Here is a 23,949-nt window from a genome sequence, read left to right as displayed (position 1 = left end):
TGCAGTGAGCCAAGATCATGCCACTGCACTCCAGCCTGGGCGACAGAGCAAGACTCCGTCAAAACAAAAAACACGTGATGCGGGCAGTAACAACCTACTTCCCACAGTTATAGACCCTTAACGCAGGAAGATGAGTCTATCAGAAATCAATGTTCTGAACCTCCTTTCTGAAAACAGTAGGTTTTGTACTCAATAGTAGTTTTATATGGATTCTGTATCACTGGGTATTGATGTCCAAACAATAAATCCTTTTCCCTTTTTTATTGACATAAAACGTAGTCTGATGCCTAAAAGGTAGTCTGATGCCTAAATGAGCACTTACATTGTATGTCATCAGTAGTAGGCATCAGACTACTTAAATGAGCACTTACGTTGTATGCTTATGCCTGATTATTTCAAAATGACAGATTATGCATAAAATACTATAACAAAAAGGGCTGTTGTAAATATACTTAAGCTGTAAGGAATCAATTAGCATCATAATATTAGTAGCAAAAGGTAGTTGGATAATGTGTGCATAGCTTTGGATTTTTTTTTTTTTTTTTTTACAAAATGTATTTGGATTTTTTTTTTTCTTAATTGACAGGGTTTCGCTTAGTGGAGTGGTGATCTCGGCTCACTGCAGCCTCGACCTCCGGGGCTCAGGTCATCCTCCCACCTCGGCCTCCCGAGTGGGAACTCTAGTTGGGTGCCACCAGGCTTGGCTAATTAACTTTGAAACGACTTAGACAAGGCCTCTGCCATGTGCCTTGCACAATAAACTCTCCACAAACATCTGTTCAGCGATTTTACAGAACTGCGGTCCCACGCCTGCTTTCAGGGAAGCTTCCCGTTTCTCTGGAGTTACTTCCCCTCACTTTGGGGGTGCTAGACGTCCTATTGCGCAAACTTGGCCCCTGGCCAAGGGGTCCGCCCTGGCGCAAGCTGTGGTATACAGGCTGCGCGCCCTGCCTCGGCCCACAGGCGCCTGAGACCCCGGGACGGATCGCGGTCCGAGGCTCCGCGGAGCTTACGCCTGCGCACAGCGCGGCCGGGCGGGCGGGGGCGGAGCCAGGGCCGATCACGCCCTTCGTCCGCTCCGCCAGGTGCGCGTGCGCAGCGGCCCCGACCCCGCCTCAGTCTTCCTGGGCGGCGGTGGGTGTCCGCTTCTCTCTGCTCTTCGACTGCACCGTACTCGCGCGTGACCCTGACTCCCCCTACTCAGCTCAGCGGTGCTGCCATGGCGTGGCGGCGGCGCGAAGCCGGCGTCGGGGCTCACGGCGTGCTGGCTCTGGCGTTGCTCGCCCTGGCCCTGTGCGTGCCCGGGGCCCGGGGCCGGGCTCTCGAGTGGTTCTCGGCCGTGGTAAACATCGAGTACGTGGACCCGCAGACCAACCTGACGGTGTGGAGCGTCTCGGAGAGTGGCCGCTTCGGCGACAGCTCGCCCAAGGAGGGCGCGCATGGCCTGGTGGGCGTCCCGTGGGCGCCCGGCGGAGACCTCGAGGGCTGCGCGCCCGACACGCGCTTCTTCGTGCCCGAGCCCGGCGGCCGAGGGGCCGCGCCCTGGGTCGCCCTGGTGGCTCGCGGGGGCTGCACCTTCAAGGACAAGGTGCTGGTGGCGGCGCGGAGGAACGCCTCGGCCGTCGTCCTCTACAATGAGGAGCGCTACGGGAACATCACCTTGCCCATGTCTCACGCGGGTGAGCAGGCCGGGGCGCGAGGACGGGAGGGGGACTTCTGCGCGGCAGCCGAGGCTGGGGTCTTCAGGGTTGGCCCTGAACCGCAGGCCGCGAAGCGGGCCTGGCACGACTCTCAGGCCTCTGGCCGTTGGAACTTTCAGGGAAGCCCTCGTTTGCTCGGTGCGGCTCCCCGAGCGCTGTTGGGAGGGAGGTAAGTCTGCAGACAAGATGTGATCTTCGCCTTTGATCGATGAGGTGAAGGGAGTACTAAAGACGTTAAAATCCACAGAAGGAGGCTTGTGGTTCTAACAGGTGGAGAAATCTCATGATTCCTAATCATGGGCCCCTTTTCCATTTACCGCTTCCCAAAGTCCGAGGGGTGAGTAGGAATCCAAACTCTTCCCCCAGCACGCGCCACGATCGGTTGTCCCTTCACCGACATAAAGTGATGGCTCGTTGGCACTCTGGTTTCTTCGCTTTCTTGAATCATGTCTGAATATTCTAAACTCTGAGTCAGAAAACCTGCATCTGACTGAGTCGGTGATCCTTGACCTGTGCTTTCTAACTTGCTAAATTTAGGGTTGTAACACTGGCTGTACTGCCAGTCAGATTCACTGAGGCTTGAGTTACGATCAAAATATTAAAATTAGTGTATTCATTCAAGAAAAGATCTTGGGGCCGGGCACAGTGGCTCACACCTGTAATCCCAGCACTTTGGGAGGCCGAGGTGGGAGGATCGCTTGAGGCCAGAAGTGTGAGACCAGCCTGGCCAACATAGACCCCATCTCTACATAAATTTTTAAAAATCGCGTGGGCGTGGTGGCGCCCACCTGTATACAGTCCCAGGCACTGAGGAGCTGAGATGGGAGAATCACTTGAGCCCAGGAGGTGGAGACTGTAGTGAGCTGTGATTGTGCCACTGCACTCCAGCCTGGGTGACAGAGCAAGACCTCAAGGAAAAAAGACAAAAAAGACCTTGCTATTTGCCAGGCAACCCTTCCTACACATACCATTCCCTAGGGCAGCAGGTTGTATCTTCAGGCAGTAGTCATAGTTTAAGTCTTATTTTGCAAAATATCCTTGAAACTAAGTTCCGGGTAAAATAACGACCAGTACACAGAGAGTGAGCATACTCTGTTATGTAAGATAACATCACTTTATGCATCACACAACTAGTTGACTCATTCTCAGCTGAATGTGGTTAGTTTTGGTTTTTGTTTTCAGTTTCCACTGCTACTAAGTCAGACATTCTTTTTCTTATACTTCTGTTTTTTGCTCTGTTTTGGCTTCCTGAATGCAAGTTCAGGTCCTAACAGTAAAGTGAGGACAGAAAAATAACCTTGGATTTGCCTATTTTATGAAGTGATGGGAAAGGTAGTCGGTTGAGAGACTGTTGAGAAGAATTAAAGACTGTTAGGACAACTCAAGAAGATTGAAGACTGAGGGAGATGCAGGGGAATGGGCAGAAACTGTGGGAGTACGGGATGGCGGGACAGAGTTGGTAGGGTGTGTTTGAAATTGGGTGGGAGTGATCTGCTAGAGTCTTCCAGAAGGCAAGAAGGCTGAGTCCAGAACACTGGAGGCTTGGTCACAGGCGGTCCAAGGACAATTCCTCAGTTGCAGCAGAAAGGAGGGCGTGGGAATGAGAGCAGATGTCCATGTGGTGTCACTGGGCTAGGCACTACGTTTGGTGCGGTTATTCCAGTGATTACAAATCTATTTAATTGTCACGGTACCCAGGCTGCTTTTCCACAAGAATGTCATGAAAGGTCCTGTCAGATTTGACATAGCACTTCACATATATATTATCAACAGTGTTCCCTGCTTTAGTAGTTCTGTCAAAGAAAAGAGGTTAGTGTGCCATGATTCTCTGATGTTGGGTTCTTATACACCCATCTTAATGTAGACTCTTTTTCAAATAGCAGGTTCATCAGCCTGCAGTTTTCCAACTCTACTTACTGCATTTTTTGATAATAGCATTAAGAAACACCTATTCGGGCTAATAGCACTTGTAACCATGGTTCAGCAAGCTTGCCTGCTTATGTTATTGACGTGTAATTTATCCAGGGCCAGAAAAACAACCATGATGTTCATGAGAAATCCACTTCTTGGGAGCTTCTCTTCCCATTATCGGTGTCCATTCTAGCCTTTTTAGTGAGAGGATAATTCTGTTTGAGAGAAAAGGCCAACGAAACAATTTAAAGATGTGTGAAGTGTCCAGTCTGCAGACACAGCTCACACAGCTCAGTGTTCTGCATAGAGTGACTCACTCTTCCCAACAGCCTTTAAGGTAGGTGTTTGACCACGGAGTACATACAGATGAGGAAACTGATGCTCAAGGAGTTTAAAGGATTAGCCAGAGACAACACAGTAATCTAGTAATCTAGGGCCAGATAATTCTTTGTTCTCTCTCCCTCTCCCCCTCCTCTCCCTCTCCCTCCCTGTTCCTACCCCCCTCACCCCATGTATGTCTTTGTGTGTGTTGGGGCGGGGGTTGCCCTGTGCATTTAGGATATCTTAGCTGCATCCCTGGCCTCCACCCACTAAATTCCACTTCTGACAATCAAAGATGTCTCCAGATATTGCCAAATGTTTAGAGAGTGGGGGAGAGGCTGACAAAATTATCCAACATTTTGAAACACTGATTTAAGGGAAATTAGTTTGCTAGCAGTGTGACACATGGATTAAACAGAGCAAAAGCTGGAAACAGAATCCACTTAGACTGTGGGGCTAGTCTAAGTAGAAATATAAGGGCCAGTACTATAGTCGTGACTGCAGAAATGAAAAGACCCTTACAGAATGTGGCCACATTGGGTATAACTTTTTGAGAAAGGAATTAATTCACAAGGTGACTGTGTACAGACAGCCTGGAAGACAGCTCAGACTTAGGTTTCTGTATTTAGTCAGAGTGTGACTAGAACCAGGAAAGATCACTGATTCAGTGGTTCTCACTGTTCTATGTAACACTGGTTTTCAATGAAATAGGTAGAGGTGGCCTGCCTGTAAAATTGAATACTAGGCTGAGTGCATTGGCTCATGCCTGTAATCCCAGCACATCGGGAGGCCGAGGCTGGTGGATCATGAGGTCAAGAAATCGAGACCAGCCTGGCCAACATGGTGAAACCCTGTCTCTATTAAAAATGCAAAAATTAGCCAGGCGTGGCGGGCGCCTGTAGTCCCAGTTACTCAGGAGGCTGAGGCAGGAGAATTGCTTGAACCCGGAAGGCAGAGGTTGCAGTAAGCCGATATTGCGCCGCTGTACTCTAGCCTGGGTGACAGAGTGAGATCCTGTCTCAAAAAAAAAAAAAATACTAGTAGTCTCTTCCCAAGCCTTCGGAGAATTTCTCCAGTTTTTCTGAAACCTATTACTCGTCTCTACTAGAATCCAGTACAAGATGCTTTTAGGATTTAAATCAGTATTTTATTGTGGCTCTAAAAAAAGTGTGACTTGAATTTTTTTGTCCAAACAACTGTAAGGACTGTTGCTGTTGCCCAAAGTCAATTCTGTTTACTTTAGCAGACATATATTCAGCAGCCACTTTGGGTTAAGTATTATACCTCCTGAGGGATAGAAATGCATAGGACACAGGCCTGCCCTTGAGAGGTGAAGGCCTTGAGAGGTCTAGTAGGAGTGATACACAGAACTTTCCAGACAATATGGTTTGGACCTCATATAATTCCAGTATGCACAGGTGCTTAGGAAGCATAAAGGAAAGTTTTTTTTTTTTTTTGAGGCAAGGTCTTGCTCTGTCACCCAGGCTGGAGTGCAGTGGCATGATCTTGGCTCATTGCAACCTCTGCATCCTGGACTCAAGTGATCCTCTCACCTCAGCCTCCCAAGTAGCTGGGACTACAAGCGCACGCCACCATGTCTGGCTAATTTTTGTATTTTTTGTAAAGATGGGGTTTTGACATGTTGGTCAGGCTGTTCCCGAACTCCTCAGCTCAAGTGATCTGCCTGTCTTGGCCTCCCACAGTGCTGGGAGTATAAGCCACCACACCCGGCTAAGGAAAGGGATTTAAGGCAGGTATTGCAAAGGTATCAAAGTAAGCTTGACCAAGGTAGGTGGAAATTAGTAAACATCAAAGCACTACAACAAAAGCTTTTACAGGATATTGGCCTTAAATTAACATACATATGTTTGTTAACAAATAGGCTGATCCTTTAACTGAAATCTTAGTGTGGTCTTTTAAGAATGGCACTTTCATTTTTTAACAGTTATTTACTGAGTGCCAAGTACTGGCAAGGCTTGGAGCTATATTTGGGAATCTGCCAGAATTGGGTGGCAGGGGAGGTTACAAAGGTATAAGAAATCCCTCCTATTGATTAGAGGTATAAAAATAAAATTAAAAAAAAAAATCCCTGACCTCTAGAGAGTTCACATGTTGAGAGGGGTGTGCAGTTTGTATTTGCAGAGCAGGTTAAATAGTCTTTTATGAATGGATAATAAATTCTTGATGCTGTGTAATGCTACACTCTCACAAATGATCAAAAAATTTAGATTTGAATTTAAGATGTATTTTGGGGTTGGGCGCAGTAGCTCACACCTGTAATCCCAGCACTTTGGTAGGCTGAGGTGGGTGGATCACCTGAGGTCAGGAGTTCGGGACCGGCCTGGCCAACATGGCAAAAACCCCGTCTCTACTAAAAATACAAAAAAAAAAAAAAAATTGCCAGTGTCGAGGCAAGTGTCTGTAGTCTCAGCTACTTGGGAGGCTGAGGCATGAGAATAGTTTGAACCTGGGAGGCAGAGGTTGCAGTGAGCTGAGATTGTACCACTGCACTACAGCCTGGGCGACAGAGCAAGACTCTCTCTCAAAAATAAAATAAAATGTATTTTGGTGCTATAGGAAGACAGAAATGGCACTTCATAGCCTCACAGAGGGTGGGATTAGCTAGGACACTTCCCAGAAAGGTTGAGGTTTTTTTGGTTGGTTTTGGGGTTTTGTTTTTGTTTTTTTTTTTTTAGAGACAAGTGTCTCAGTCTGTTGCCCAGGCTGGAGTGCAGTGGCACAATCATAGCTCACTGTAGCTTTGCCCTTTAGGGATCAAGCAGTCCTCCCACCTTAGCCTTCTGTGTAGCTGGGACTACAGGTGCATGCTGCCACATCTGGCTAATTTTTTAAATGTTTTGTAGAGATAGGGTCTCCCTGTGTTGCCCGGCTGCTTCCGAATTCCTGGACTCAAGCTGTCCTTCTGCCCCAGCCTCCCAGAGTGCTGGGATTGCAGGTGTGAGCCACCACACCTGGCCGAGGTTGAGTTTTGAAGGACAAGTTAAAGTCGATGGGAAAGGTGTGTTGTGTGCGGTAGAGGTGAGTGGGCTATAGGACATTCTGAGGGGCAGAAGGTCTGAGATAAAGCAGTGCATTTGGGAAAATTACAAAAGAGTTCTTAACATTGTCAAGTTACATTAACATTGAATATAGTATTATATTCAAAAATACAAAATATTTTTGAGCGAGACAAATTGTCTAAAACATAATTTAAAATTGAATGCCAAAAAGAGAATTGTACTTAGTTGGGGTCCTCCTAACTCACCCTAACCAACCATAAAAACGTTTGTTTTGTATAATGGCTTCACATTTCCATGATATTTACATTCATATTGATGAATTCACCAAATTCACCTGCTAGGGAATCTCTTTATTGGGAATTCTCCTTATTGAGTCATTTTAACTATAGCACTAAAAGATGAGCCAGTTTTTCAGATTGATTCATTCACGTAGAAGCCTGTTTATGGGCCATCACTGCTTGACGCTAGGGCTACAAAAATTAATAAATAAGATCAGGTAACACTTGTCTAGTAAGGGAGGCCTATAAATAAATTATAGTAGGTGTGCAAAAAGAGGTATCTAAGAGGCAGATGGTGCTGAAAAGCCTTAAGTTGAGCTTATGCTGAACCTTAAAGATTTGACCAGAAATTCTCCAGAGAGGAGGGGAAAAAAAGTAGAGAGAGTGTTGCAGTTAGCTATTGGGGAAAAGAAGACTTGAAAGTTTATAGTATTCTCTTTCTGGAACTTTAAAATGATTTCTTGCTGCCTAAATTAGTTTTCTAGAACAGATATCTGATCCACTACTTTAAATATTTCAGTAACTGCCATGTCCTTCAAGAGAATGTTGAAATCTACTTTAAATAGTTGTCTTGGGAGGAGAAATAGTACACTAGACTCATGTCATCCAGAAGAATTTTAAAGCTGTTGACCAAGTCAGAACTTTTTTCCTTTATTATTATTTTGACAAGGTGATAAGAGGAATGCAGAAATTTGAAAACAAACACAAAACAAACAAAAAAACCAGAAGTAAACACAACTTTACTTTTTGGTGCAGAAGAGTGTTAAATTATGTTACGGGTAATTTGGTTTGTTGAAAATACTATCTTTGAGGTGGGACGTCGTGATGCATACCTGTAATCCTAGCACTTTGGGAGGATGAGGCAGGCGGATTGCTTAAGACTAGCCTGGGCAACATAGTGAAACCCCGTCTCTACAAAAAATATAAAAAGAAAAATTAGCTGGGTGTGGTGGCACAGTCCCAGCTATTAGAGAGGCTGAGATGGGAGGTTCACCTGAGCCTGGGAGGTCAAGGCTGCAGTGACCTATAATCGTGCAAGGTGACATTTTTTAGTCAAGCAATATTGGTAACAACGTTAAGGCCTAAGGAAGGAAGAGATAACCTCTAAGGGCTTTTTCTCTGTCATCCCAAGTCTTTTGAGTTTCTGTGAAGAAATCCAGCCATTTAGTTTGGAAATAAGCTGTGATTTGGTCTCATGTGCCAGTTAAGGAAGGGTCGTGCACAATAACTTGAGCAGCTTAGCTCCTTAGTGTTGGCCAGAGAGGCGGCGATGCATCGGAGGCAAGAGTAGGGCCCACAAGGTGCCCGTGCCTGGCACCCCTTGCGGTTGTGCACACACTGACCCCTGAACTAGCACGTTTTTACCCAACTGCCCTGCCTCCGGTTCATCCCCTGAAATGTTCTGGAAAAGCAAATCTCAGGGTATAAAGAGTCTTCGTTCTGGGTTTTGTTAATTTAAAATAATTCCTAGAAGCAGTCTTGCTGCTATGATTATAATATAGCAAACTGTTTAGAACTCATGCTAGGTAGGTTTTTTTGGTTTGCTTTAATAGAGACAGGGTTTTGCCATATTGCCCAGACTGGTGTCAAACTCCCTAGGGTCAAGTGATCCACCTGCTTTGGCCTCCCAAAGTGCTGGGATTACAGGCATGACCCACTGCACCCAGCTAATGCTAGGAAGTTTTTAAAAAATAGTAATTTATTTTAACTCAGCAAACTAAGATGAATTTCCTAGGTGAGAAATTTCAGATTGATATTGCAAGTGTTTTCTGCTCAGGGTTTCCTGATACTTGTTGCGGCAGTATCACTTCCCCCACCCCCAGCCTTGAGATTGTAGGTGTTAAAGAACCTTTTAAATCTCAGTTAATCTTCTGTCTCCCACTCATCTGTTCATTTATTCAACAAGGTACCTTTGCATGTATCTTAGTCACCAGCCAAACTGGGCTGGTCACCATCCCAAATATATTTTGTTGTGGTCTACAGTCTAGAAACCCTCTTCCTTTGCTTTGTAAACTTTTTTTGTCTTCTTTGAGATGTGACTCCAGTGTGCCTGGGGAGATTTCCCTCCACCCCAAGCAAAATTGTCTCCTTACTTCTGTAGCTCTTTGTTACTCTGCTTTCTTATTGAAAAAGTGGTAGTCCAAAATAGAGTCATTCTCATTCCCATTTTGTAGCTGCAGAAGCATTCTCAGTGACCATGGATTTGTCCAACCTCCCAGGCAGTGGATAACAGTGATTTTTGCACCCAGGTCTGTCTGGCTGTGAAGCCTGTGATCCTATGAAGGGGGGTGGGGAAGGGACGCTACCTTGGAGCTGGGTCTTCAGACTTTAGAACTGGCTTTTTCAGGTGGTGTGTGACATTGAGCAACTCCCTAGAATTTCTTAACACTCAGCTGTAGAATGATAGTGTGGCCTTTTCCTGCTTCAAGTGAGATATAAATGTGAACATGTTCTTCCCCATTACCACACAAAGAACGTGGTATCAGTACCAGAAATTGATTCAACTGTCATCATAGCATAGTTTAGTTTTCTTTGTAAAAGCTTTTAACTGAGATGGGAACATGAGAGTTCGTTGTACTATTCTTTCTACTTTGTATGTGCTTGAAATTTTCCACAAAAGCAAGTTTACAAAAAAGACTTTTAGCTTGCAAAGTGCCATATAGTTATATAAGATATAACCATCATAATTCTTTCTATATACATCCTTCTTAACTACTAGATGTTTATTTTCCTGATGGCAGAAAATGCCTTCCTCCTTTGTTGTGTCCACTTGTGATGACATGGTTGGTTGTGTGGGTGCCTCAGAAACTACATTTCTTGCCAAGGGACCCTTTTAGACAGGCAGGTCATCAGATGATAGGATCAGCCTCCACACAGGGGCTACCTTAGAAGGGTGCCCTTCTGGTGTTTCAGTAACTAAATCCCAAAGCTTGAGATCTACAGTGGATTTGCTGCAGATGAAATTTCTCTCCACAATAAAATAGTGTTAGAGTGTGGTTTTAGTGTAATGTCAGGGAACATTCTTTATATACCCTTTCAAGTTATTTTTTGTTTTGTTTTGAGACAGAGTCTCGCCCTGTTGCCCAGACTGGAGTGCAGTGGCGCGAGTGCAGTGGCGCGATTTTGGCTCACTGCAACCTCCGACTCTGGGTTCAAGCAATTCTTCTGCCTCAGCCTCCAGCGTAGCCGGGATTACAGGCATGAGCTACCATGCCCAGCTAATTTTTTGCGTGTGTAATATTAGTAGAGATGGGGTTTCACCATGTTGGCCAGGCTGATATCAAATTCCTAACCTCAAGTGATCCACCTACCTTGGCCTCACAAAGTGCTGGGATTATAGGCGTGAGCTACCATGCCTAAAAGTTATTTTTTGAATAGCTAATATGTGCACATGGTACAGAATTCTTACTGTGCAAATAAGACTCCCCACCCTGTCCTGCATCCCGAAGCGCCTCTCCCCAGAAACAGTCATGGTCTCCAGTCTCTGGGGTAGCCTTCCAGAGGGTAGTATGTGTTGATGGGAGCATATAGGTCTTTGGGTTTTCGTTGTTTTTTGTTTTTTGGGTTTTTTTGTTTGTTTGTTTGTTTGTTTTTAAGGACTGCATGCTGTCCACACAGTTTACATGTTGTGTGTTTTTTATCTTGAGTACTGTCAGTACTTACAGAGCTGCTACTTCAGCCTTCATACACTTACTGTAATTTATATAGCTTTTTTCCTTTCGATGAACGTTTAGATTGTGATAGCAAAAACTTAGGGAAAAACATTGGCAATAAATCTTTTTTATTTATTTATTTTTATTATTATTATTTTTGAGACAGCATCTTGCTCTGTTGCCCAGGCTGGAGTGCAGTGGCATGATCTCGGCTCACTGCAACCTCTGTCTCCTAAGCTCAGGTGATCCTCCTGCCTCAGCCTCCCTAGTAGCTGGGACTACAGACATGCACCACCACACCCAGCTAATTTTTGTATTTCTTTTAAGTAGGGACAGGGTTTTGCCATGATGGCCAAGCTGGTCTCAAACTTCTGATCCATCCTCCTTGGCCCCCCAAAGCGTTGGGATTACAGGTGTGAGCCACCGTGCCCGGCCAGCAATAAATCTTTATAGATACCTCATTGGTTACATCTGTTCAATTAAGTTCCTGGGCACAGAATTGCTGGGCCAAAGAGACATGGACTTTCAGAATTTTTTGAATGCCGTTGCCTTTCGTAGAAGAGTGTAGTAATTTATTCACCCCCTGGTCCAGCAGTGTGCGAGAGTGCTCATTCGTGCCTATTTTTGCCAGTATAGTGTATCAGACTTTTTGATCTTTGCCAGTCTTACAGGAAATGTTTTCATTTGTTACCAAGGAAGACTTTTAAACACATGAAAACATGTGTTTAAAATCCCTTTTGCAGGGAGAGAGTGACTGCCAGTGGACACAGCGTTTCTTTTTAGGGTAATGAAAACGTTATGGAATTAGATAGTGATGATGGTTGTACAACCTTATGAATCTACTAAAAGCCACTGACTTGTATACTTACTTAAAAAGGGTGAATTTTGTGGTATGTGGATTATATCTCAATAAAGCTGCTATTTAAAATATCCATTTGGTCAGGCGTAGAGTGGCTCATGCCAGAATCCCAACACTGTGAGAGGTAGAGGTGGGAGAATTGCTTGAGGCCAGGAGTTCAAGGCTAGCCTGGGCAACATAGTGAGACCCCATCTCTAAAAAAAAAAAATGAAAAAAATTAGCCAGGTGTAGTGGTGTGTGCCTGTGGTTCCAGCTACTCAGGGGGCTGAGGCGGGAGGATCACTTGAGCCCAGGAGTTTGAGGCTTCATTGAGCTAGGATCCCACCACTGTACTCCATCCTGGGTGACAGAGTGAGACCCCATCTCTTTAAAAATAAAAACAAAACAAAAAACCCTTTTTATTTTCTTTTCTGCAAATCAACTTCATTTTCTTTGTTTTTCTATTACTCTTATAGGAAATTAGTTTTTTGTCTTTGTTATGTTACCAATTTTTTCCAAGTTGACCATTTGCTCTTTTTGTGTTTTGTTTGAGACGGAGTCTTGCTCTTGTCGCCCAGGCTGGAGTACAGTGGCTCAATCTTGGCTCACCGCAGCCTCTGCCTCCTGGGTTCAAGCGATTCTCCTATCTCAGCCTCCTGAGTAGCTAGGATTACAGACGCCCACCACCACACCTGTTTAATTTTTGTAATTTCGGTAGAGACGGGGTTTCGCCATTTTGGCCAGGCTGGTCTCAAACTCCTGACCTCAGGTGATCCGCCCGCCTCAGCCTCCCAAAGTGCTGGGATTACAGGCGTGAGGCAACGCGCCCGGCCGACCATTTACTTTTTTGAACTTGGTTTTGCTTTTACTTATGGTGAAAATTTTCATCTTTATGTAATTAAAAAAAAAAATTTTTAAGAACCTCTGAGGTAGTTTTTATACTTGGAGAAGTTTTTCTTCAATATTTTTTAATTCCCATGTTTCTTGCCATTGTATGTTTCCTCTTTTTTTATATATACACTTAAGTCTTTAATTTAGTTGGAATTTATTTTGGCGTAAGTTGTGAGAAATGGATGCAGCTTCCCCTGGCCCGCCACACCAATGATACCCAGTTGCCCCATGTGATTTTTTAAATAATTCATTTTGCCTCATGCATTTGGAATTCTGCTTTTATGCACTAAATTCTTTCATGTATTTGGATCTATTTCTGAACTTTTATTCTGTCTCATTCTGTGGGTGTCTCCATATGCTACAGCCACAATGTTTTAATTACTTTAACTCTAAAGACCAGTCCAGGTTTCACTGTTTAAAACGTTGTTCTGATCGTCTTATTTTCCTTCTAAGTGAACTTAGAAGCAATATTTTTAGTTCTTTTTTAATCTTATCGATATTTTATGATTATTGCATTAATTTGTAGCTAACTACATGTAAAATTTTTTATTTTAGCCTTTCTTTTCTATGTCTCTTAATTTTTGTCTCATGTCTGCTTATGCCTTCAGAGCAATGCTAAATAATAGTGATCATAGTAGAAATTCTCATATTGTCTCCCTGATTTTAATGAACATGCTTTAGGCATTATGTATTAGTACTCATAAGTGGAATTGGTCTGTATAGTTTTTTGTTTGTTTTTCGTTGAGATACAGTCACACTTTGTCACCCAAGCTGGAACGCAGTAGCGTGGTCTCAGCTCACTGCAGCCGTGACCATCTAGGCTCAAGCAATTCTTCTGCCTCAGCCTCCCAACTCATTTTTTCTTTAAATTATTTGTAGAGACAAGGTCTCGCTTACACAGGCTGGTCTCCAACTCCTGTCTTCAAGCTATCCTCCCATCTCAGCATCTCAAAGTGCTGGGATTACAGGTGTGAACTACCACACCTGGCTTGTATGGTTCTTTTGTTGGTTGTTTATTACCATGTTTGGTTTTATTATCTTAGAAGTAATTTTTAAACTTTTTTTAATCTGCTGTGGAACAACTTAAATATCATTGGTATTACTTGTGCCTTAAAGGTTTGGTGGTAGATTTCACCTGTGAAACTGAACAGTGCTCTAGCTTTTGGGGGAATAGTTCTTTTTTTTTTTTTTTTTTTGAGATGGGGTCTCGCACTGTCACCCGGGCTGAATTGCAGTGGGCATGATCTCAGCTCACTGCAACCTCCGCTTCCCGGGTTCACGCGATTCTCCTGCTGCAGCCTCCCAAGTAGCTGGGATTACAGGCACACACCACCACACCTGGCTAATTTTTTGTATTTTTAGTAGAGGCGGGGTTTCACTATGTTGGCCAGACTGTTCTCGAACTCCTCACCTAGTGATCCACCCGCCTAGGCCTCCCAAAGTGCTATTACAGGCATGAGCCACTGTGCCCGGCCGGGGGAATAGTTCTTAGTGATTTATTCTATTACTTCTAATGTAATCAGTTTCTTTTGGAACCAGGCTTGGTAACTTATGTTTCCTATGGAATTTTTCTAATGTATTTATATATGTAGATGAACATAGTACCCTTATATTTAATTTAATGTTCTCTATCTTATTTTGCGTTCTTCACATTGATTTCTTTGTTCTTTCCTACAGGAACAGGAAATATAGTGGTCATTATGATTAGCTATCCAAAAGGAAGAGAAATTTTGGAGCTGGTGCAAAAAGGAATTCCAGTAACGATGACTATAGGGGTTGGCACCCGGCATGTGCAGGAGTTCATCAGCGGTCAGTCTGTGGTGTTTGTGGCCATCGCCTTCATCACCATGATGATTATCTCGTTAGCCTGGCTAATATTTTACTATATACAGCGTTTCCTATATACTGGCTCTCAGATTGGAAGTCAGGTAATGATGGATAACTCTGAATTTTGCTTTTTAAAAGATAATTCATAAATATGCCACATATATATTCCTAGAAGTTACATTTGACCATATTCTTGATTTTCGCTTATATTATTTAAGTATTCAACATGACTTTTTGGAAGTAACTTTTTAATTGGACTATGTTAAATTTTTTGTTTTGTGGGAAATTAGATACCTTTAAGTCTGGGTTACCTTTTGCACATTTGTTTCCTGCAGGAACCCACTTAGTCCCTTGCCAGACACAAAGGAGTGATGAAAAGACCTGAGTTAAGGGTGGACCTGTCCTTAGGTAGCCCTCATTCTCTGACGAGGCCTAAAGGTGAGGAGCAGAGAGGAAGGGGGGGCCTCTCTGTCTCCATCGTGGAGCCTTAGTAAAGCCATTTGTCTCTCTCAGAGACAGCAAAGAGAAGGGCTGTCAGAGAGCCAGTGGCTTCCCAAGGCAGGCCTTTTGAACGTCCACTTATTTCTGTCATTGTGGAAAGTTGACTGTTCTGTCTTGAGGACTAGGAAGAGGTCTTTACCTTTTAGGTACTTGAATAGATGAGCATATGGTACCCCTATCCTCAGCTTCTTACTTTCTTGACAATATTTAAGCATAAGAAGTGGTTTCTTCTTCAGACAAGAAATTAAAATCAGTACTCTTGGTGAAACACCTCTTAAAGTTACATATGGCTGTTCTGCATGTTAAGACTTGAATGGCTTTTGTTGTTCGGGGGCTTTTTTATGAAGTTGGTGCAAAGGTAATTGCAGTTTTGCCATTAAAAGTTATTTTCAGTATAGTCATTTGACTTTGCCTTTCAAATGAAGTGTTTTCTGTATGCTTATGTGTATTATATTTGTGACTTTTAAGAAAAATAGTGATTTAATTTAAATTTTTCAATAACTATTAATATTTTCCTACCCAAGAGCCATAGAAAAGAAACTAAGAAAGTTATTGGCCAGCTTCTACTTCATACTGTAAAGCATGGAGAAAAGGTAATATTTTCATGGTTTTTCTTTTGTTTTGTGGTTTAGAGTAGAGAATATGCTGTACGTGTTTATTTTGAAGAAGGATTGGCAGAAATATTTTGCCATTGAGAAGGGCCTTCTAGACCTGCATTAATGTGGCAGCCACTAGTCACATATAGCAATTTGCATTTAAATGAATTTAATTTAAAATTGAGCCCCTCACTGGTGACACTTGAAGCACTTTGAGAGCCACAGTGGCTGGTTGCTGCCCTCCTGGACAGCTCTGACATTCCCAGCAGTGACGAAAGTGGTACTGGTTAGAACCAGATAATTATAAAGACACAGAGGAGCATACAGTCTTCACAGACCCTTGATAGCTTCAGTTCATTTCTGTTAAATCTGAGACTATGTGTCCACTCCCTTGGAGTCCTTTAGTTACAGGGAGAAAATGTTGGCATTTGTGGAGAAGGAGAGAAAAGATGTTTTTAAAACTACTTTTGGAAAAAGAAACATTTTGACATGGCCAAACTGACACTTAAAAGTTCAAAATCATACCAGAATTTTAAAGCATTTTTGAAATAAGACAAATCCTGAATCTAGAAGCTCAGATTCTTGGAGGATAGATGCCTTAGAAGGAAAACTGTTGCTAATGCATAGTATTTATTCTTTTCATAGTTCTGGTACGCTCTGAAATGTTGATAATTATGTTGACTTGCAGCTATGACTTGGTTCAGCTCTTTTGATTTTCATGTTATCTCACTAAGTTATCAAAAATCTGTTCCACCCTCCAATCTCTACTCCCCTTCAGAAAGAAAGAGTACGTGCACTTATGGGTGTATATGTCTTTCTTTGACCTTAAAGGATTAAAGCAAAAATAACACATTAGCTTACAGACCTTTGATTTTTTTTTGTTTTTAATTTGGAATTGATACTAATGAGGCTTTGAGAATTATATTGGTGGCTACCATTCCTTTGCTGATTGCTTTCATACTACAGTTCAGTTTTGATAGTTTGTGCAAGGTATTATTTTCTTTCCATACAAATGTGTTAAACAGAAAAAGTAAAAAAAAAAAAAAAGATCACATCTCATGGCTTAAGATCAGTGTCTGATTTGCAGATCACTCAGAAGGTCCTTGGGGGATAGAGTTTCCAGTTAATGCCTGTGACAAACTCTGCACACATTCAGCATAGTCAGTTACTTGACAAACATGTGGTTTATGTTCCTCTTGGAACATGCCTTCTTAGCCTCCTTAGCAGGAAATTGCAGTTCTTTTTTTTCTTCATTTGAGATGGAGTCTCGCTCTGTCACCCAGGCTGGAGTGCAGTGGCGCAATCTTGGCTCACTGCAAGCTCCGCCTCCCAAGTTCATACCATTCTCCTGCCTCAGCCTCCCGAGTAGCGGGAACTACAGGCGCCCGCCACCATGCCCGGCTAATTTTTTGTATTTTTAGTGGGGACGGGGTTTCACCATGTTAGCCAGGATGGTCTCGATCTCCTGACCTCGTGATCCACCCGCCTCGGCCTCCCAAAGTTGTGGGATTACAGGCGTGAGCCACCATGCCCAGCCGGAAATTGCAGTTCTTAAGTATGAGAAGACATAGATGTATATGTTTAATTTACTGAATCAAATCTTTGAGAACACAAGTCAATTGGTATTATCCTCTTCCCATACAGAACACTTTTGAAAATGTGCTTCCAGGGACTGTTTCTTCAAAGTTGTCAAAATAATGGTTGAAAAAAAGAGGATCCCTTGCAAAAAAGCCTTATGGTATATATATTTTTAAGAAGATTTCTAAATGATCCATGAGGTATATACAGATGGCCCCCACCTTCCAATGGTTTGACTTAACAATTTTTCAGCTTTATAACAGTGTGAAAGCAATATGCATTCAGTAGAAACCATACTTCAAGTGTTGTTTTTCACTTTCAGTATGGTATGCAGTAAATTATATGAGATAGTCAATACTTTATTATAAAATAGGCTTTGTGTTAGATGATTCTGCCCAAGTGTAGGCTAATGTAAGTGTTCTGAGCATGTTTATGGTAGGCCAGGCTAAGCCGTGATGTTCAGTAGGTTAGGTACATTAAATGCATTTTAAACTTAATGATATTTTCAACTTACAATGGATTCAGTGAGATGTGACCCCATGGTAAGTTGAAGAGCAGCTGTACACGGATTTTCTTGCAGTTTTACATTTTAAACTATACAAAAATATGTGTTTTCTTCAGTCTACATTGTATTCCGTTCTAGAGACTAGTGTTGTCTAATTTTTATTTTCTTGTAGATGCATTCACAGTAATGTATAAACTTGCAAACCATTATTAGAGATTTTAAAAATTAATCATTCTTGCCCTGCATATGATAAATGATACTATTTACTTTCATTGAAGCATATAATTTTAAATGTTGTTAAAAGTTCATTTTAATACAGTCTTTGATAACAATATCTACATATAAAATCAAATGTGGTCTGGCATGGTGGCTCGCACTTGTAATCCCAGCACTTTGGGAGACTGAGGCAGGAGGATCTCTTGAGTCCAGGAGTTCGAAACCAGTCTGGGCAATGTGGCGAAACCCTGTCTCTTAAAAAAAAAAAAATAGTCTGGGCGTGGTGGCTTATGCCTGTAATCCCAGCACTTTGGGAGGCCGAGGCGGGTGGATCGTGAGGTCAGGAGTTCGAGACCAGCTTGGCCAACATGGTGAAACCCCATCTGTACTAAAAATACAAAAATTAGCCAGGCATGGTGGCGCAAGCCTGTAGTCCTAGCTACTCAGGAGGCTGAGGCAGGAGATTCGCTTGAACCCAGGAGGTGGAGGTTGCAGTGAGCCAAGATCGCGCCACTGCCCTCCAGCCTGGTGACAGAGCAAGACTCTGTCTCAAAAAATAAATTAATAAATAAATTAATTAATAAAATAAAATCTTTACTGCTTCCATATTGACAGGTGGTGCACATGGCTAAATATATTTTTAAATACAGTAATTACATAAGAACAGTGTAACTGTGTTCCATGAAATGAACTGGCTAAATTTGCAGCCACATGCTGATACTGATTGGTAGTCCCTGAGTCCCTACCCCAGCATCCTGGGAAAGAGAATCCTGTTGGCCTGTCTTGTGTCAGATGGCCACTGTGGCCCTGGCTGCCTTGGTTGATGGATGAGACCAGGTGTGTAGATCCAGGAGTTAGCCAGAGAAGTAGGGAGGGCTGATTACCACCAAAGAGGTCCATGACCCATAGATTCTTAGAAGTGGAAATTTTGTCACAAGACTACTTTCTCCCCAGCAATTTTTGTTTCTTTGTACCTTTATTAAGTAGTTAGATGAAAAATGGTAACTTACTCTAATTTGTCATTCTTTTTAATCACTAGTGAGGTAACTATTTTGAAATATTTAGCCATTTACATTTTCTCATTTGTGAGTTGTAATTCCATTCTTTAGCAAATGTAAATGTGTTAGTTTATATGATTCCAGAAAACTAGTAGCTTATTTATATTTATTCTCTTTTTATTATGTTTTATGTTTGAAAAATAATTTATTTTATAATATAGCAGACATTTGCATTTCTACAGCACTTAAAACATGAATACTTTTTAACAACCCATGAACACTTGCTTAGTATTTAAACATTTTAAACTGTACAGAAATGTTTTCTTCAGTCTACATCATATTCCGTTCTAGAGAGACTAGTGTTGTCTAATTTTTATTTTCTTGTAGACTCATTCACAGTAATGGGTAAACTTGCAAACCATTATTAGAGACTTTAAAAATTATTTCATCATTCTTGCCCTGCATATGATAAATGATAGTATTTACTTTCATTGAAACATATAATTTTAAATGTTGCTGAAAGTTCCTTTTTTTTGTTTTGTTTTTTGAGACGGAGTCTCGCTCTGTCACCAGGCTGGAGTGCAGTGGCGCGACCTTGGCTCACTGCAACCTCCACCTCCTGGGTTCAAGCAATTCTCCTGCCTCAGCCTCTCGAGTAGCTGGGACTACAGGCGCGCGCCACCACGCCCAGCTAATTTTTGTATTTTTAGTAGAGATGGGGTTTCACCATGTTGACCAGGATGGTCTCGATCTCTTGACCTCGTGATCCACCTGCCTTGGCCTCCCAAAGTGATGGGATTACAGGCATGAGCCACCGTGTCTGGTTGTGAAAGTTCATTTTAATACAGTCTTTGATAACAATATCTACATATAAAATCAAATGTGGTCTGGTGTGGTGGCTCATGCCTGTAATCCCAGCACCTTGGGAGGCTGAGGCAGGAGGATCGCTTGAGTCCAGGAGTTCGAGACCAGCCTGGGCAACACGGTGAGACCCTGTCTCTTTTTTTTTTTTTTTTTTTGAGACAGAGTCTCTGAACAGTTGCCCAGGCTGGAGTGCAGTGGTGCCATCTTGGCTCACTGCAACCTCCAACTCGCTGGTTCAAGCCATTCTCCTGCCTCAGCCTCCCGAGTAGCGGGGACTACAGGCACGTGCCACTACGCCCAGCTAATTTTTGTATTTTTGGTAAAGATGAGGTTTCACCATGTTGGCCAGAATGGTCTCAATCTCCTGACCTCATGATCTGCCCTCCTTGGCCTCCCAAAGGGCTGGGATTACAGGCGTGAGCCACTGCGCCTGGCCGAAACCCTGTCTCTTAAAAATAAATAAATAAAACAATAATAATAAATAAAATGTTTACTGCTTCCATATTGACAGGTGGTGCGCATGGCTAAATATATTAAATACAGTAATTACATGTGAACAGTGTATTAGTATTTAAACACTCTTCATATCTGATTAGGCAGACAATGAAATTTTTTCCTTTTCAACTGTATTATTTAGATAATCCCCTAATAGTGGTAAACACCAAGTACAGTTATTTGTGTTTTAGTTTCACTGGTTGTACCACCGTAGAAGGGAGTTCGTCATTGTTTTAGTCCGGATGTAGTGAGTTTACCAAGGGATGTACTATGTACCAAGAATGTAGTAACACTTTCCTTTTCTTTTTACAGGGAATTGATGTTGATGCTGAAAATTGTGCAGTGTGTATTGAAAATTTCAAAGTAAAGGATATTATTAGAATTCTGCCATGCAAGTATGTTCTTTTTACCTATTGAGATGTTAAAAATTACTTGACAAGTTTTAGGTGTCTGACAAAATAGTTATTTGTTTTTTATGATATGAAGATCTTGTAATTTGTGATCATCTCTTCTTTTTAGAAAAGCAGCTTGGATTTTAAATGTAATGTCTTCCCTGCTCTTTAAGATTGCTTTGCCTAGGAGATTCTTAGGTGACATTAAGACTCATTAAGTATCTTTGTCATAGATTGACTTTTAGTCTTCTAAGCAAGGCTTTATCAGAATCCTAGGAATTCCATTATATATTTAGCAGTGCAAAAAGTAAGCTGTGTTGGGAGCAAGAAAAATGAGGGACCAGGGAGAAGGGCCTGAAACAGCCTAAGGGAAATGGGTTGGGGAGGGCAGTAGTCTGCTGTTATTTGCACCCTGGGTTTGCATTCCTTTTAAGGTTGTTTAAAATCAATATTCCTAGCTGGGCAACGTGGCTCACACCTGTAATCCCAGCACTTTGGGAGGCTGATGCAGGTGTTCAAGACCAGCCTGGTCAACATGGTGAAACCCCGTCTCTACTGAAAATACAAAAATTAGCCAGGTGTGGTAGCATACACCTGTAATCCCAGCTACTCAGGTAGCTGAGGCAAGAGAATTACTTGAACCCGGGAGGCACAGGTTACAGTGAGCCGAGATTGCGCCACCTGCACTCCAGCCTGGGTGACAGAGTGAGACTCCGTCTCAAAAAAAAAAACAAAGTTTTTTTTTCCTTTATTCTGGTTATACTAAGGGTTTTGTTTTAGTAGCAGGAAGTTGCTTTAAGGAAGGAAGGAAGGAGGGCAGGGCATGGTGGCTCGTGACTGTAATCCCAGCATTTTGGGAGGCCAAGGCAGGCGGATTACTTAAGGCCAGGAGTTTGAGACCAGCCTGGCCAACATGGCGAAACCCCATCTCTATTACAATAAAAATACAAAAATTAGCCAGACATGGTGGCGCATGCCTGTAATCCCAGCTACTCAGGAGGCTGAGGCATGAGAATTGCTTGAACCTGGGAGGTAGAGGTTGCAGTGAGCTGAGATCATGCCACTGCACTCCAGCCTGGGTGACATGGCAAGACTCTGTCTCCAAAAAAAATAATAGGATACTTTAGTTGATAACTTTTTTAAAAGAATCGCTTTGTTAAAAGGGTTCATTTTGTGTACAGAAATTGTATGTTTTAAGTCTGATGAATTTTAATTATACTTCACACCTATTAGAAGCAAGTCACAAGTCAGTACATAATTATATTTTGCTTTGTTTGCAAAGTACGTTAGTATATATCCAAGTACTTTATAGTAGATTGATAATTCTATGAAGGAAATGAAGGCGTGAATATCAGGGTAACCAAATGAAAGTTTCCTGACTAAAGGTAGCTGGTTTAAACCTACAGACATTTACATGTGATTGGTATGATGGGTACTGAATGAATTGGGTTGGATCAGTATAAGTTGATCATGTCATGTAGAAAGTTTAATTAAAGTAGAGAAAAGAGTTTTTACTCCAGACCGGTTTAGGGCAGGTCTTTCTGATTTGAAAACAATGTCCAGGAAGCTGCACAGATGAGCAGTACTAGGTCATGCTGGTGGCTGAGCTGGAGTTTGGACCTGACCCTCAAACGCAGGTGCATGTGCACATTTCCTGGTCTCCTTACTGGGCTTTTGACTTTTCCCTTATTTTCTCCTGTGCTTTATTTCTGTAACAAATTTCCCAATAAAACCAACATGTTCCTTTTATGTTTTTGTAAAAATTATTTCTTAAGTACTGTTTTTTTTATTTTTTTGAGACAGAGTTTCGTTCTTGTTGCCCAGACTGGAGTACAAGGGGTGTGATCTTGGCTCACTACAACCTCTGTCTTCTGGGTTCAAGCGATTCTCCTGCCTCAGCCTCCTGAGTAGCTGGGATTACAGGCGTCCACCAACACACCCAGCTAATTTTTGTATTTTTAGTGTAGAGCAGGTTTCACCATGTTGGCCAGGCTGGTCTCGAAGTCCTGACCTCAGGTGATCCACCCACCTCGGCCTCCCAAAATGTTGGGATTACAGGCGTGAGCCACCATGCCCGGCCGTGAGTACTGTTACTTTTCACTCCACTAGCAGATTTCTGTTTGTAAAAAAAAGTCTTCAAACAACAGTAATAATACCAAACAATTACCAAGTATTCTGTGTGCCTGGCACAGTTGTATGCACATTGCATGTGCCCCTCTAACCCTGGTGTGGGGCAGAGTGTAGGAACCTAGTTCAGAGTCCCGGCCGTTGAGTCGCAGAGCTCGTATCTGAGTCCAGCCTGTCTGGCTCTGAAACCCATACTATAGTGGTAACTCCTTTTCTTCATCACTTGCAGAAATAGATTTATCACACAGGAGGAAAAGTTAGCCAACTGAGACAAATCAGCAAAAGAAGAAAATATGTATGCTTTTTTTTTTATTCTGAAAGTGATAGGTGTTCATTATAGAAAAATGGAGTGTATACAAAACTGTGTAAGAGAGAAAATAAGTGTTGCATAAGCCTACCACCACAAGATGATCTGTTAATATTTTTGTTGTATTTCCATTTGAGTCATTTTATGGACTTATATAAGGTACTGCCAGTTTAGTATTAGTTTACTTATTACTACTAGTTGATTTATGCCACATTTTTTCCCAAAAAGCTTTCAAATAACTTACAAAGGCACATAAAAATGTACAACCTAGCATGAGGGCATAAATAAGCCATGGTTTTTGTAGAGTGAAGGAAAATCCCTAGAAGTGCCAGATTCTGTTTCACATGGAAGAGACAATAATGACATGATAAGTAAGTAGACTAGAATGTTGATTTGACGTCAGCTAAGTTGTAATGAGAGGATGAATTGGTAGAATGTCTTATTTCCTTTATAAGTTATGTAAACATTGATTTTAAAAACATTAACACATACTTAATCTTTTTAGGCATATTTTTCATAGAATATGCATTGACCCATGGCTTTTGGATCACCGAACATGTCCAATGTGTAAACTTGATGTCATCAAAGCCCTAGGATATTGGGTTTGTTATGTTTTTGTTTCTATTCAATCTCTGCCCCAGTTCTTCCTGAGTGATTCAGTTTCATTATTGACTAGAAACAAGAGGAACAGGTGAAATGCTCCTAATATCCTTGTAGTTCTCTGAAGAAATTTTCCTCATTATTAAAAATGAGTTATTAAGGCAGTGTAAAAAAATCAGTGAAATAAATTTATGATGGTAGAATAATATGCTCAGATGTTTCCCGAGCGTTTGTAATTACTTAGAGAGTAATGTGTTTTGGCGTGCTGCACCACAGAATGTATATATGCTAGTTTTGTATAAACAGGAATCATAAAATATTTGAAAAGGAA

General features: G+C 42.2%; 1 protein-coding gene across 4 annotated transcripts in view; it reads left to right on the top strand.

Moving 5' to 3' along the window:
* Positions 1 to 965: 965 nt before the first annotated feature.
* RNF149 (ring finger protein 149) overlaps positions 966 to 23,949 on the top strand; it is a 37,181-nt gene continuing 14,197 nt past the window's right edge. For 3 of the 4 annotated variants that reach the window (XR_008499589.2, XM_063649280.1, XM_054474369.2), the window contains exons 1-5: positions 1,077 to 1,679; positions 14,290 to 14,540; positions 15,465 to 15,533; positions 20,505 to 20,587; positions 23,524 to 23,620. Coding sequence is in view for 3 of the 4 variants with exons in the window: in XM_063649280.1 (XP_063505350.1) it covers positions 1,220 to 1,679; positions 14,290 to 14,540; positions 15,465 to 15,533; positions 20,505 to 20,587; positions 23,524 to 23,620 (960 nt within the window). In the remaining variant the exon portion in view is untranslated. Of the gene's footprint in view, positions 1,680 to 14,289; positions 14,541 to 15,464; positions 15,534 to 20,504; positions 20,588 to 23,523; positions 23,621 to 23,949 lie in introns of all 4 variants that reach the window. The other variant, XM_054474370.2, reaches the window with a different exon arrangement.

Source organism: Pongo pygmaeus, chromosome 12 (assembly GCF_028885625.2).
Source record: "Pongo pygmaeus isolate AG05252 chromosome 12, NHGRI_mPonPyg2-v2.0_pri, whole genome shotgun sequence".
Taxonomy (NCBI): Eukaryota; Metazoa; Chordata; class Mammalia; order Primates; family Hominidae; genus Pongo; species Pongo pygmaeus.
The sequence above is the reverse complement of the archived record's forward strand: the minus strand, read 5'-3'. Positions and strand labels throughout refer to the sequence as shown.